This window comes from Recurvomyces mirabilis (genome assembly GCF_035927965.1).
Source record: "Recurvomyces mirabilis strain CCFEE 5264 chromosome Unknown scaffold_45, whole genome shotgun sequence".
NCBI lineage: Eukaryota > Fungi > Ascomycota > Dothideomycetes > Mycosphaerellales > Teratosphaeriaceae > Recurvomyces > Recurvomyces mirabilis.
The window spans coordinates 118946-133497 of NW_027041979.1; the positions used below are offsets into that span (position 1 = coordinate 118946).

The 14552-nt window shown below is 50.7% G+C and overlaps 5 protein-coding genes across 5 annotated transcripts; 4 read left to right on the forward strand and 1 right to left on the reverse strand.

Moving 5' to 3' along the window:
* Nucleotides 1-1523: 1523 nt before the first annotated feature.
* LTS14_010602 (uncharacterized protein) lies at nucleotides 1524-2771 on the forward strand (the record flags this gene model as incomplete). Its single annotated transcript, XM_064843278.1, has 2 exons — nucleotides 1524-1726; nucleotides 1814-2771. 2 exons carry the CDS (start codon nucleotides 1524-1526, stop codon nucleotides 2769-2771), a joined length of 1161 nt encoding a protein of 386 aa, XP_064689175.1.
* Nucleotides 2772-6215: 3444 nt separating this feature from the next.
* On the forward strand, nucleotides 6216-7220 carry LTS14_010603 (uncharacterized protein; the record flags this gene model as incomplete). The annotated part of the gene is made up of 2 exons (XM_064843279.1): nucleotides 6216-6307; nucleotides 6356-7220. 2 exons carry the CDS (start codon nucleotides 6216-6218, stop codon nucleotides 7218-7220), a joined length of 957 nt encoding a protein of 318 aa, XP_064689176.1.
* A 693-nt stretch (nucleotides 7221-7913) lies between these two features.
* Nucleotides 7914-8580, forward strand: LTS14_010604 (uncharacterized protein; the record flags this gene model as incomplete). Its single annotated transcript, XM_064843280.1, has 2 exons — nucleotides 7914-8266; nucleotides 8322-8580. The coding sequence occupies 2 exons, from the start codon at nucleotides 7914-7916 to the stop codon at nucleotides 8578-8580; spliced, it is 612 nt and encodes a 203-aa protein (XP_064689177.1).
* Nucleotides 8581-9317: 737 nt separating this feature from the next.
* Nucleotides 9318-10025, forward strand: LTS14_010605 (uncharacterized protein; the record flags this gene model as incomplete). The annotated part of the gene is made up of 1 exon (XM_064843281.1): nucleotides 9318-10025. One exon carries the CDS (start codon nucleotides 9318-9320, stop codon nucleotides 10023-10025), a length of 708 nt encoding a protein of 235 aa, XP_064689178.1.
* Nucleotides 10026-11554: 1529 nt separating this feature from the next.
* On the reverse strand, nucleotides 11555-12524 carry LTS14_010606 (uncharacterized protein; the record flags this gene model as incomplete). Its single annotated transcript, XM_064843282.1, has 2 exons — nucleotides 11555-12398; nucleotides 12460-12524. The coding sequence occupies 2 exons, from the start codon at nucleotides 12522-12524 to the stop codon at nucleotides 11555-11557; spliced, it is 909 nt and encodes a 302-aa protein (XP_064689179.1).
* Nucleotides 12525-14552: the final 2028 nt, after the last annotated feature.

Genomic DNA, 14552 nt, shown 5'->3' on the forward strand with positions numbered 1-14552 from the left:
GCGAAGATACAGGTCTGAGCCACCTCACAACCAAAGCACGCGTTTTGCAGCCTCCAAATCACATGTACAGCTCAAACGAGCACGGCGTGGTACGGGTCGACAGTCGGACCGTCGGATGGCTGCATCAGCTCAACGATCGACCGCACGACCGTTGAGCAGCATCTGGCATAACGCTGCTGAGGGGATGGGCATATGCCAAGTCTAGAACAATGCGGTTCTGCTTGGTTTCATGTAAAACGACCGAGGAGCGACCGTTGGCAAAGGTTGCGAAATGCGGCTTGCGACACTGAGTGGCTCGGCATGCTGGAACGCATGCCACTGCTCGAATCAACCCATCAAACCTCAAATGTGTTCAGTGACCGAATATTACAAACACATGAAGGTCGCTATGGACAGTCAAGAGGAGCAGGAGGAAGGCCAGAATCAATTGTGTAGGATCCCGTGATGTGCTGTATACGAAAAGCACGAGCTTCCAAGTCTGGACGCGTCGCATACGTGAGTGTGTCGAGAGCGCGAAAGTACATTGCGGTGTGTCGTTGAAATTACCATCAGCAACGTGGGAACTTCGACATATAGTTGTTGACAGTCCGGACAATTAGGGCTCCAGAATTTGTGTCTTTGTTGAACTACTCGTCCATATTCAATGGAGAAGAGATGTGTTTTTCATAGGACAAACGTCATATGTCTCGATGAAGCCATAGCAATATATAACGATCGCATATCCACCCTCACGAGAAAGCCGTAGTCGCAATCGTCGGGATAGTGGTCGCGATTTGTCTTGTCGCAAGCCCCGGACACTACAACATCTGTATCAATTCATTGGCTAAAGAGATCAATTCGAACACCTCCCCAACTGTGACGTTCCAACATGATCCTCCTTGGATAGCCAACGATTCATAGCTGCATTCTGTGCCAATGGCATGATAGAGACTGTCGAGCTTCAACCTCCCTGCAAAGAGGTAGCCTTAAGATTCGGGCGTCGTGATGTTTCATCTAAATGGTTAGCTGCGCTAACTCTACATAATTACCGTATGGCCTGATGACCTTGTACGGACCGATGAGTTCCGTAACGTGCTTTCCGTGACTGACCTGGAATCGTTCCGGCCACCTCGTGAAAGGATGTGGTACAACTATCGTTTGACATATGGACGACACATTATCCACACCAATGATAACAGTCCGTTCGCGATGGCTCGGTAGCGGGTCTTTCGACTGGCGATGAAACAGCTCCGACCATGATAGTCGCCATTTTTATATTAAAGATATAGAAAAGGTGCTCGTCAGCGTTTGCGACCGCGTCGTCGAGTCCGGGACTGAAACATCGTTTGAGAGGCCAGAAAAGCCAGGCTAATCCGGCGGCTGTTTTTGGTAAAGTGGCATGTGGGCGTCCGTGTCTACGACATGCCTGTGGACTGGCAGCCGCCGTCTAAGGCGTACTATTAGTGGACGGCTCTCTCTTGTCTGAGTCTATAAAGTGAACGCAAATTCCCGTTCCGTGCAGACTTTTGGCATTATCGTTCACAATGCAGGCTGTCTACCTCATTACCTCACTATTGTCTGTTGGGGTCGTCAGCGCCCAAAGCGTAGGGGCGTACGGCCAATGTGGTGGTGGTGGTTGGACAGGAGGCACAGCGTGTGTATCGGGCTCCTCATGTTCTGTTATCAACCCATATTACTCTCAGTACTTGCCAAATTCGGGCGGCACGACGCTTGTAACCAGCCAGAAGTGAGCACCCTCCTAGCAACCCGCAACGACGACTTGGCTCGTGCTCCGCTGGTATTGTTGATACACATACTGACTCTCTTGCCGCAGAGCTGCTACATCTGCTACAGCCGCCACCAAGGTTGTCACGATAGGGGCTCCGGCTGCCTCTGGTTATGTCACAAGGTCTGGCAGCGGCTTTGTTCTCAATGGCAAGGTATTTCGCTTTGGTGGAACCAACGCCTACTGGGCTACATCATTGCCCTCGACGGATCTGAACTCCCTGTTTTCGCAGATGAAATCGGCTGGCCTGACAGTTCTGCGCATCTTCGCCTGGAGCGACAACATTGGCAGTGCTTCGAGCTCTTCATTCAAGTACTGGTCCGGTTCTACCAACACTCCTAATCCTGCGGCTTTCGCCGCCCATATGGATCCCATCATCGCAGCGGCCGAGGCATCTGGCATCAAGCTCGTAATTCCTATGATCGGCAATTGGGGTCCCTCCATCAACCTATATATCCAGCAAATCCTCGGCTCGAGCGCCAAGCACGACACGTTCTTCAGCAACGCCCAGATAATCGCTGCATATAAGAAGTACGTTTTCTTCTTCGTCAACCGTTACAAGACCTCTCCAGCCGTATTTGCATGGGAACTCATGAACGAACCGAGGTGCACCGGCGACGACAACCGGGGTGCCTCATCTTCATGCAACACTGCTATGCTTACGAACTGGGTATCGCAAATATCCTCCTATATCAAGAGTATCGACTCCAACCACATGGTGACCGTTGGCGACGAGGGTTGGTTCACGACTGCACAGGGCTATGGCAGCTCTTATCCATACAGTGGGTCCGAAGGTATAGATTGGGTTAGCAACCTGAAGTTGGGCAGCATCGATTACGGTACTGTCCATCTCTACCCTTCCAGTTGGGGTCAAACCGACGCTTGGGGCTCGACGTGGGTCACTCAACATGGAGACCAAGCCAAAAAGTGGGCAAACCAGTTGTCCTCGAAGAATTTGGCACAACCAATACTGGGTCACGTCAGAGCACGGTCGACTCCTGGTTGAGTGTGGCGTATTCTGCAGGCTATAAGGGTTTCCAGTACTGGCAGTTTGTAACGTCGTTTCCTTCGGGCTACAAGTGTCCGGATGACGGCAACGGCATCAGCACCTCGGAGGCTAGTTTCAGTACGATCAAGAGCTACGCGGCGAAATTTGTATAAGTGGCATGAAGTAGCATGTCTAGCCGTGCTGTATTCGCGAGGCGCAAGGCGCGAAGGCCGCTTTCTTGTCAATGTAAGTGAAAATTTAGCTTCTTTGTGCGTAGTACTGAAAGCACATTTTGAGAGCAACATGGCAATATATGGAGAAAATCGCTCGTGAATCTGGGGACGACTGTATCGGTGTTGCGGTGCGTAAACAGATTTGCAAAGAGGGCGTGTGAAATTGTGATCCACTTCTCCATCAAAGGATGGTCGACATCCACAAATCGTGAGACCCGTGGCATCAGAACAACAGCAAAGGTCAGGATTTTAAGCAAGAGATAATTGTAATTGTTGCCAATCTAGAGAGTGATTGGAAGGCGACCAAAGCCAGAACCTTGTTTACCTAGGCCATATGGTGGTTTTTCCCATCGTATGTTGTCCCATGGGAGGCAAGCGTATCATCATGGCCTCAGCAACCGGTTTGGGGTGGAGTAGGACCTTCAACCGTCCCCGAATTCCGATAGTCGGAGCTGGCACGAAGGGATAAATTCTCCCACGATCGACGTTTGAGCGAATTGAACTTAGCAACGCTCCGATCTGTACTTTCAAGCAAACGTAACTTCTCGCCCTCGGTACGGTCATCGCTATAACACAAAATACTAGCACAGTACTTGGTTGTTGGCCGCATCGATCGGCTATCGGCGTCTATCAACATGGGTGAGTCGCATTGATAAGTTTCCGAGATCAGGTAAAATCCCTCCAGCGTCTGCGCAGTGAACGCCGCTAAGTTAGCTGTTAAGTTATATGCATATTTGCGACCAAGCAATAGTTATGAACCGGATGCGATGCTGGTGAACGTGATGAACTATACAAGGCGAGTTTTGCAGACAACCATCAATGAAATCAAGGTTTATTCAATAGAGTTGCCTATTGACACCCATGCTGCAATGGATTCGATGTACAAAGAACTCGACCGTCACTCTTTCCCGCCGGTTCCCTCAAAATACTCCCCAGTTCTCCGCCCCGATCCGCTTGCAGCTGAGACACTAGGTCCGCCTAGATTAGTTAATATCTTCCTGGATATGTCCACAATCGCATGTTGAAGGAAGAACGGCACGATCGTTTCGAAGTCAGCGGCAGTGGAGTAGACGGAATAATGCCAACGAGAGAGCACAATCTCGATGCAATGAAGCAGTCATCAATAATCTTGTGCTGCGAATCGATAATCTGCAGAGGACAATCTTCATTTAGCTCAGATAAGTGTGACGGGCAAAGCTCTGGGATCGATGCTCACCGACTGCAGCTCATGGTTCGTACCTGTACTTTGTCTCACCCTGCTAGAAAAGCGCCAACGGATTTGTTGCATTTGTTGGTAGTGCCTGAATAACGTCCCAATGCTCCTCGATACAAGTTCCGTTGAATCTGTACAAATCCGTGATAGCCAGAGGCTGAGGGCCCAATTTATCAACCCTGTGGTGAATCCATCCTATACCGCCATCGAAACCGACATGGAGAATCTTAATGTCAGCCTTCTGCCATAAAGGCCAGAGGTACTGAATTGCAGCGGCTGGGCCCTGATCCACGAAAGGATTATGCTGAATGTAATTCTTCGATACGAAGGAACCATAAGACACCGTGAGGTTCTTTTGAATGTAGAAAGCATTCACGAATGCGTTGTACCGCTCTGCTTGCTGCCAACTGGTCACCTCAATGCTGTCGCAGTATGTCGCTGGATAGACGGGCTCGTCGGAAGTTGCGCGAGGGTTGGTACTGGCTGATGCACATGATAGGGAAAGTACCAAGGCGATTAGTATCCCCGTGAATCGGAGCGTATCGTGTGTAATCATGGTGCGCGTCGATAGTCTCTGTCTTACAGTGTTGGAATGGCTCGCCTGGCAGGTGTTCCTACCATAAACCCATCAGCAAGGACGCTCATATACAGCTCTCCTTCTTACACCCTCCACTTCTCACTCCGGCCCCCACTTCTTGCTCCGGTCCTCACGGACCAGTTTTCCGAGAGATTGTTTCATACTCGCGTTTGGTTGATTGAGGCCTTCTCGAATGGTAGATTTCGCTGCCACAACATGATGCCAGCACCAATTTGAGTTTTTGAGTGTGCGGAGAAGAAGCCGTGCCAAGCACTGCGTTGCTCCAAAGCATATAGCGTGCCAAAGGAATGCTCTCATCAGGTAAATCGGCAGCTGTCGGAGGACCGGCACAATGCGGGGGCGTCCTGAGTATCGTCTGTATTGAGACTGCAGCCGATGCTCCACCTTCCGCTCGACTCCTGCTCTTGATCAGCTCAACGTTAGGGGTGCTGGGGTCGGACCAAATCTCCTTTGCACGACTGGATGCATAGCTGAAATGCTACCTAATGGGGTGAAAATATAGACAAGGATCGAAAGTTGCATCGTAGTGTTAAATCGAAGATGTCTTATTGTTTGCTAGGTAGAAGAAATATAGAGGTCAATTGAGAGTTGTGCACAAAGTGGTTCATATACAGAGCTCGCTACCTCGGCTTTTGGGATGCAATGTAGTGACATTCTGTCGATAAGGCTTCGAATATCCCATACATCGTGTGGAACAGGGTTTCCCTGACCTGGCTGGGTTGGCACTGCCAGTGACATTCCGTATATGTCAGGCTGGCTTTGCGAGTATAGCTCTGGGGTTGGGAATCGAACTCAGCACCCAAACTTACGAATACCATTTGGCAGATCTAGTCGGCATGTTGTGGTCAACCACAGAATATGCGCAAAGTAAGGGGAGAAGCTGTAACAGGCGCATCACTTCTCTCTGGTTCGCCCTCCTAGGCAGGGATGCTTAAACATGCCATCTTCAACAAGGGCATGCTCGGACAGTTGGTCATGCCATCTCACTGTCTTTATCGTCGACCTGTACCATGTGTATCGTGTTGTGGTCTCTCTTCTTCTTGTCCGCAGACTCTCCATCTTTCGCAGGAGTGAGTTGGTTCAGAAAACCTCGCTGCATTCGATCAGGACCTTTGGGACCAGTGCGTGGAAGAGAACGATGGTGCGTTCCGTCAGTCACTCCGCTGCTGTACCTTGTTTGTGGGTCATGGAACTCGCCAACCGGTATGTCATCGATCCCGTCGTCCAGTCTGCCATCCGCCATACCATGTGGCATGCCATCCAATTTATCGTCTGTCATACCATCAGCCATACCATCCACGATGTTGTCGCTACTTCAAGGTCCAATTGAAAGGTGCAGCCTCGTTTGCAAGGATTTTGAGTCGTCAATGGAGATATTCGGCAGGAAATCAAAGACTGGTGTCCGAGATTGGACAAGGATGGAATTCATGAGAGGTGACATCAACGAATTCATCGAGACCATCGCAGGATACAAGTCGACCATCTCAGTCGGGCTAGGCACTATAGCAATGTTAGTCGCGAATTGACATCTGCTAGCCTCCACTAATACTTAACCTAGGCATACTTCGAGGATCTCCCATAATGTTCTCGTAGAATATAGCGAGATGATCCATGACACCACCTATAATTTGGAACTTCACCTACAGCGCATTGAAGAGAAGATGACAAAGCTTACTGCTGAGCGTGACTTTGCATCGGGAGGGACTATAGAGTTGAAAGACGAGAAGGAGGTTACAAGGCAATGTCTTCGCATCTGTAAAGAAGCCAGATCGTACCTCGATATTGTATCAACAGGGGCCTCCAGCCTGCTGCAGGAAGTATCTCAAAATGGCTCCGAAGATCGATTGTACGATGCACAGAGACGGACGCGCGAAATTCTGAACGAAACTCGAGACAGCTTGACACGGACTTCTAGCCACCTGGCACGACGCCTCGAGTGTCTGAGCCTAGATTATGCTTCCACCAGCGACCATGAGAGAAGAAACTTAAAGACGGATATCGAAATGTCGAAGCGATGTCTCGAAGTCTGCGATATGGCCAGCGAAAATTCCCGCCAAAAGGTTTATAAGGTCGGGGAGGCTATCGCTGATGGCGATAGCGGCCAAGTGCTGGTCACTACTATGGCGGATCTGTTTGACGTTGGAAAAGCGGTATCCAAAGACAACTCAGCACAGCTACTTGGGTTTATGTCGCCGGATGATCTACGACACGTCGTCGACAAGCGGTATGGCAGTCGTTTTGGAGCTACAGCCGACCACAGCGTCTCGGAAGTGGGCTTCACTAATGCAAAGTCGGTCGTTGAAGTCTCTGGCACCGAACCTTCTCCCGCTCAGGCTGTCAACGTTGAGCAACGCACAGCGCATAGTCCAAAACAGACCAAAGCCTCCCCGAACGAGATTAGGAAACGAAGTCCTCAACGCTGATATCCGGAAGCTGTGCAGATCGGGTCCTCGCTTCACCCATCTCACCGTTCATGAGACGGGCTATTTGCATGGAAGCTCTTGCTAATGCGGCTGTATGAACCACTATTGGCGTTTGGTTCTCACCAACAATGAATGTGAACTGGTCCGATCGGATGATGCTGTACAGCTTAAGGTTCAGCGTCGCAATTATGAGGACAGACTTACTCTGTGAAGCATGGCGCCATGGTGCGCCGGGCAGAAAATCGTGGCTAGCCTTTGGTGTACTTTGTTCCGATGTTAGTGTATACGTATCTCTGTCTGTCGATGATCTTACGAAGTCTTCCAACAGGATTGTGCAACATGCAGTGCTCTGCCGCTACCTCGCTGATGCTCCTATTCATATCGGGGCTTCACGTCCGGAGGCGTAATCTGCTTGTGGCAGACTCTACCAGCCTCACTTTCCACTATATGCAGATACTGCATAAGCGGATGTGCATGCGTCAGGGACGTGCATGCGTCATGCTGCGGCGTGCGGCCCCATTGGCTGAGCTGAGAAGATGGCGGGGCTCCCCATTATTTGTCGATGCTCCGCCTTTTGACTGCTGCTCAGCGTGCACTTGTTGTGGGCTCGTAAACATACTCTCGCTAGAGAGCTTGAGCCTGTGCTTCCTCCTTCTCCTTTCCTAGCACTATGGCCAAGCGACCATCTCCAACATGGTCCGGGCTACGGATATTCGATCTCGAGAGAAGTCCTTGGGCTTCAAATGGGAGCGTACTGTATCTCGAGCGAAAGACTGCCAGAAGTATCCCATCATCAAAGAACTCAACGCCGAGCTGAAGAGGATCACGGAAAGTTATCAGGGACTAAGGCAGATAGAGCTCCTCGAGTCCACTGAGCTTGAGAAGGAAGCCAACGTCCTTTTCGACGATCTTGGTCCAAAGTTGTGGCCAGCTGACGGAGACGTCAATCATGTGCGGAGTCAGTGGCTTGCTGTGTCTGCTGTCGATAATCTTGCCGGCTTCTACCCTCATGATCTTTACTTTGAGCAGACCGACCACAACGAGCGGTGAGTACAGCATCCTGGCTTTGGAGATGTGATCGATCGGTACTGATGTCTCTAGGTTGCGTATCGTTTTCTACGAGTGGGTAGTGGCCAAGTCCATGCAATATGTCCGGAACCACAAACCTAACCACATCAATCACGTAATTCTGCAAGACGATCCCACGCTCGCAACCGAGGACCAGCTCGGCATAACCGCGCTTTGCACGAATCTGGACGACCGAAATCACACCGCGAAGTCTCGCGAGAGAACGTCATTATTCTCTCTCAACGACGCGAAGGAAGACACCGGCATTGGCGACCGGCGTGATTCAATGTGAATCTATAAGTGGAGGACATCTGCAGCTCCATCCTGGCACCCGACAGGTACGACTGGAGATCTACAGCACGCCGGGTCTATTGGGGACAGCAAAGACTGTTATAGGGTGGAGAAATTGCAACGATCCCCGTCCAATGCTGTCTCGCCACCAGATACGACCCTTTCTTGGCAGTGCAGCTCGTGCTTATCCTTGCAGGCCAGTCAAGCGATGGCTTGTTGCAGAAACACAGCGTAGAGTCCGAAATAAGCCATTATGTACTCTGCCAATAGCGAATCGAGCTGGGTAGATGATGATCCCACATGCTGCTAAAGGCACTGGTCGCTTACCCGTACTATGGAGTTCGAAATCATGTAGAAGAGGTGAATGCCGACGAGGGGCAAGAACTATGTGATCGAGCTTAGCTATATGACCGGTGTCTGGAGCTTAGGCATCGCGGTGGAAAGCATGACGGGGTTCAAGGAGCTCTGTCCCTGGCAATTATAACTAGCATTGATCTTCATTCTTGCATCGAAGGAGCGACTCTTGCTGCTTTCTGCTTGCCATTCTGTGCAATGTTAGGGAGCTGTTGTGACAAGGGCTTTGCGCAATGGTCGCATCTCCAAGACCACATCAGATCGTCGAAAATTCACCAGAACTGTCGCCGGTGTCGAAAAGGGTTTCTGGACGAAGAGGCTCTTGAGCAACACGTCCGTGATGCAGCCTATCACAAAAGTCTGGTTAGGGCACCACCAGAAGCAATGGCGAGTTCGACACGCTCCACTGTAATCTTGCCGCAGACCACGGCCTCACGTACGAATGCCATATTGCTGTCTTACAAGGGTGTTTCGACCGCTCTGATCAAGCCTGTGTTTCGGGTGGCATGTGCGTTGCGATTCTCGAACCCAGGCGTTGAGGATGTCATCGGGCGTACGCACACTCCCCTCGACCCTCGAATCGTGAGTGCCATCTTGGAGGGCGCGCTCCGCTTATTGCCATCGGACAATACGGTTGAGGGACAGAAAGCAAGGCGTGTCAAGATGGCGGCCAAAGCTGAGCAGGCCAAGACCGCCGAGGAGACCTTTCTGTCCAGGCTACGTGATGCTGGCTACCAGTTTCAGGATGAGAGGCAGCAGAAACAACGAATTCAGGCGGCTATCGACCAGGGCATCCCTCTATCCTGTAGGCTGACGCCCAACGTACTTTTCGACACACCAACAATGATCTTCGGGCATACGTGCCATTGGATCGAGTATAAGAACACGTTCGGCTTCAAGTCCAGTCCATACGTCCACCAGAAAAACAAGGCTCAGTTTCAACGCTATGTTGCCCAAATGGGCGAAGGAACAGTTGTCTACAAGCTTGGCTACGAGAGTGGTCTGATCACACTTCCGAGTCTGCAGATCTGCCGGGAAGCTGAAGCCTTCGCTTGCATTGATCTACATGGACAGGATGGGTCTACTTTCTGAAGACAACATGTTTGTCGACGCACATCTATTGCTGTGTAGATTTATTTTCCGGTATTCGAGCGAAAGACATGTCCGACTGCATCTGCTCACAGTGCTCGACCAGTCTCGACAGGCTTGGCCGCGATATCCTCAAGTGAGTCTCCAACTCTAAGTCGTGCCAGCGTGTGGATGGCCTCCTGCTCAGAGCCGGTCTGAAACCTCCGTATCACATCGGTCTTCATAGCGAGATTCCACCGTAGCAGGTCCAATTCCTGATTTGCCTGTTCCAACTGTCTTCGCAGCTCTTGAACGCGACTCACACCTTCCCGCCCAACTTCATACTCGCAAAGGAGCCCTTTCGATGTACAGCGTGTACGTGCTGGCCGCTCACCAGTACACTAGGTCGCAGCGTCAGATTCGAAACTCAGTTCCCAGTGCGCATGAAAATGTGACAAGCAAGGCGGAAGCGATCTTCGGATCGTCTGACTAACCTTCGCTCCAGCGAGCTACTGTCTCCAGGCTTTCACCAGCCACTGTCGTTAGGCTTTCACCGCTCTTTCTGCAATGCAACGAGTTCCGGTTCCCCATAAGATGTGGTCTCACTCGAACCAAGCATTTCTGGCCATTGGCACATGTGTGCTTCCATATATGTCCACAACTCTGCCAATATGTTCCTCCTTCCTTCCCTGGGACCCCCTCCAACCATGCCGCCGTCCAAACGTACTCGGGGTGACGACGATGCACTAACATTGGAATCACAGCGCACGGGGCAAGTTTTGCGAGCGCTAGTCGAGCTAGCGCTGGCAAAACCTACCCTGTGCGTTTGATGCGATGGTAGGCAAGTACCAGTAGCAAACCGCACGAGTGGTTTCGTTTCCTCAATCATGGATGGAGAAAACCAATTACATATTGTATCCTGAACAGATTCTACAGACTGATCGTGTTCAATGTTCCATGTCGAATCAGTCAGTCGCTTCTCATAGCACGAACACAAGACGAGTAGATTCTGCGCCAGAGCGACACGTGTTAGCAGCAAGGCAATCAAGCGTGGATAGTGTTCGTGTACCTTGCTACGTGAGAGGTCTGCTGCGCGTACTCCCAGGACTTGTTGTTGGTGGGCGTGTCATATTCGCGCTTCAATTTCGTCGCTTTATCACTCTGAGAGGGAGAGGGAGAGGGAGACGACCTGATATCTAGCGTCTTACCAGGTCGACATGAGGGCTGGACTTGAAGCAAATTGCTCACCAAATCTGACGCGCAGGGTTCGCTCCCGAATGTCAAGCGACAGCGAAGCCTGCTTGTTGGCTGGCCGACATGAAACTTCTGTCAAGAGAACGATGAGGGACGTAAGTGCACACCACCACTCAAGCATAAGTTGCGAGATGTATCAATCGATGTTGGTTAATGTACTGGATCTCTCGGAGCCATTGCTTGCAAAGTATGGTGACAACCGAAAGATGCTACAAAGCTATGTAAAGAGAGTCTGTTCGTACCAAACAGGCCCCAGTATGTTATGACGTTCACTGTAAGCCTTGACTTCATTGACCACTCTACATTCTCTGCACAGCGCGCCTGACCAGACTTATAGCATCTGACTGAGCCACACCTCTGCTCACAAGCATCTGTACGGTTGTACCTGGCACTTGTGGTGCAGAGTGACCGTTGAGAAGTAAGCGATGCATTGCACTGATCGTTGACTGGAGTCGCTGATCATGAACTATATCTTCATCCTCGTCTTCGTTCCCTTCCCCACCGTCGTTCCCTGCCGTCTGCGTCTCTCCTTCTTCTTCTTCCTCGTCGTCGTCGTCGTCGTCGTCCTCTTCTTCAGACTTATCGTTAACATTGCCAGACGGGTCTGATTGAGGTAACAAAGACGAGGCCGTTTGGAATGGATTCGACCCCATGAAGTGTTGCAGCAACCTCCCCAGAGACTCGATCGTTGTCTCCAAGACCGGTGGTTCTCGGCCAGTATGGTCAAATTGTCTTAGCATTGACAGCTGTAGAATGCCGGGTCGCTGCCTATTCAGACGCTTGCAAATTGAAACACAGTCGTTCCAGTCCTCTCTTCTTTGCGGTTGACCTTCCATCTGAAGACGCTTCAGCTTGCGAATGAGGACCCATTCCCAAAGAACTGCGTAGATGATCAGGTGGTGATCTCTATAAAGAACAACGTTCTGTAGCTTCGATCGCTCAAAAAGGTCGGATGGATCATTTAGTAGGGCCAAGAAATACCTGACGTTGTCGTTGGCCCAATCTGGTACGTATCGTAGTCTACGCGCTGTTGCTGTGATGATTCGTGATAGCTCCTGCCTGACAGTCTCAAGTCGCTGACCAAAAGCCGTGGGATGTAAGAAATAGTCAAGGTCCTGTGATGCCGGCCTATTCTCCAGACACCTTGGACACATTAGTCTGGACACAATGGTTGATAAAGTTGACATGGATAACCGAAACAAACCCACCGCTCGCAATGAATTCGAGTGGCCGACTGCGCGCCAGGACCGGGGATTGCCCAATGCCCATGCTCAGTTCACGCAGTCCTACAAAATTGTGAGCATGTAGGATTGCTTTGCCATGACACATACTAACCAGCCAAAAAACCGTCTCTGTCAAAACTATTTCGATTCGAGGCCATCTCTACACGAGCGACTGTGGAGTCGGGTGGTCGGATTGTTCTTCGCAGTGTGGTCCAGGTGGACGATGATCGTGCTTGAATTCACATCTAGGTGAGTTCCCGTGCTTATATAGAGCCTGGGAGCACTGTTCGGGTATCTTGCTGCTCGATATATTGCCTGAGTTGTCTAACCTCTTTCCCAAAGGTATGTCAAGTATTGTATGTCATTGCCAACAAAAGAGTCGATCCTGTGCGACATGGAATGTGTATTCCCACTGGTTAGCGCAAGGATGTGTACAGTAATTGAAGAACCACCAGAAGTGGAAGGTTAAACTTAGCCCTACAAATACAGTTAGAGCATGAACTCTCTCATGGGTATGTCGGCCTTGGCGTCACATGGCGCTAGTGACGCTGTAGAAAGAACTATCCTTTTCGATGTCGATCTCTAGTAGGCGGAAGTTGCAATCCTATCAAACAACCACTGCGCCTGAACCCGAATCATCCTCAGCAGGAACGGATCGCCTTCGATCGCATTTCAACAACCTTTGCAATTCACGACCACACGATGTTCGGCTGGCTTGGAGAATTGAGGCTACTCTTTGGTGGTGGTTGCTGCCAGCCCGTTACCACAGCATTGCGGCTAGTATTTGGCATGACAAGGCCACTCACCCTGCCAGATCCTTTGCCGTGCCCAAATGACATTCTGGGAAAGGTTGACATTGTGCGGCAGCGCTACGACGGTATCACGATACTTCGTCAAATCTCCCGCTTCAAGAATTGCGACAGCCCAACATTGTCATTGTACCGAATGTACGAGTTCCTCTGTGCGGACGACGCAAACCAACTGATGTTGGAGACGTGTTACTTCTGGGGCCAATCGGCATGGAAGATCTCTGCAATTCCCGATCCTATCGACACCGACCTTGAGCGAAGAGCTATACTGGCAAGTCTGGCTGAAAGTCTTGTGGTTGCATTCAATTATCGCCAATCGTTAGGCATGCGTCGGGATGGCCAGAGTAAACACCTGGCAGCTGCGTCACTAGAAAAGTTCCCGCTGTGGACATCGACGGTGCCACGACTATCAAGGGAGTTGCGGCTGTACGATGATACTTATGCTGCTTTCTGTATGCCGCGCAGCGATCCTTTCTCCAAAGGCAATGTGATCGCAAATTCCGGCAATATATTCTCTATCTGAAGACGGATGTGCTCTCTCTCCGTGTACATGCGGATCACGGTGACGGACACAAGCACGATTGACGTGTCACTGGCGTTGAGAAGTAGGGTGACTTGTTGGCCAATTTGAGAAGCAAGATGAAGTGTTGGTAGCAATAGGTAGCTTCACGCAGCATGCAGGTCTACCGCCGTGAGTACCACGCCTTGATGCGAAAAGATGAGGTAGATGTGCTGCTCTGTCCTTCAGAACTTCCACAAACTGGGTCCACGCTTAAGGCCTGACACTGATAACTAACGAAAGTCTTCTTTGCGACATCGCCGCAGAACGAGGGAAGTTCGAGTGGCGAGTATAAGTCATATGAATTCGTCGCAGAACTGTTGATGAAAGATGCAAAAGCGTAAGAAAAGCTGGTCTTTGTCAGATCTACGATATTCAAATCTTCGTGCATCCACGATTACTCCTCGAGTTTCAAATGGCGTGAAAGCGGTTAGTCGAGCGAATTCAGAGTGGGAATCAGATTTCACAGATCATTCAGAATGGGAGGAGGACTGGTCAGATCACGACCTACCTGCGCCCGCTCCCCGCATGCCTTCGGTTCCACCGTCACTGCCGGCCGCTCAAAATACGGATCCAGAAGCTACGATACTCGCAACGAAACTCCGAGATGAGCGAATTGCACAGGCCGTCGAGCATCTTCGCACGAACCACGAATGTGACCACGACAAGTGGCGCTGGGTCAGAGGCGGTCATCGTTGTGAGGAAT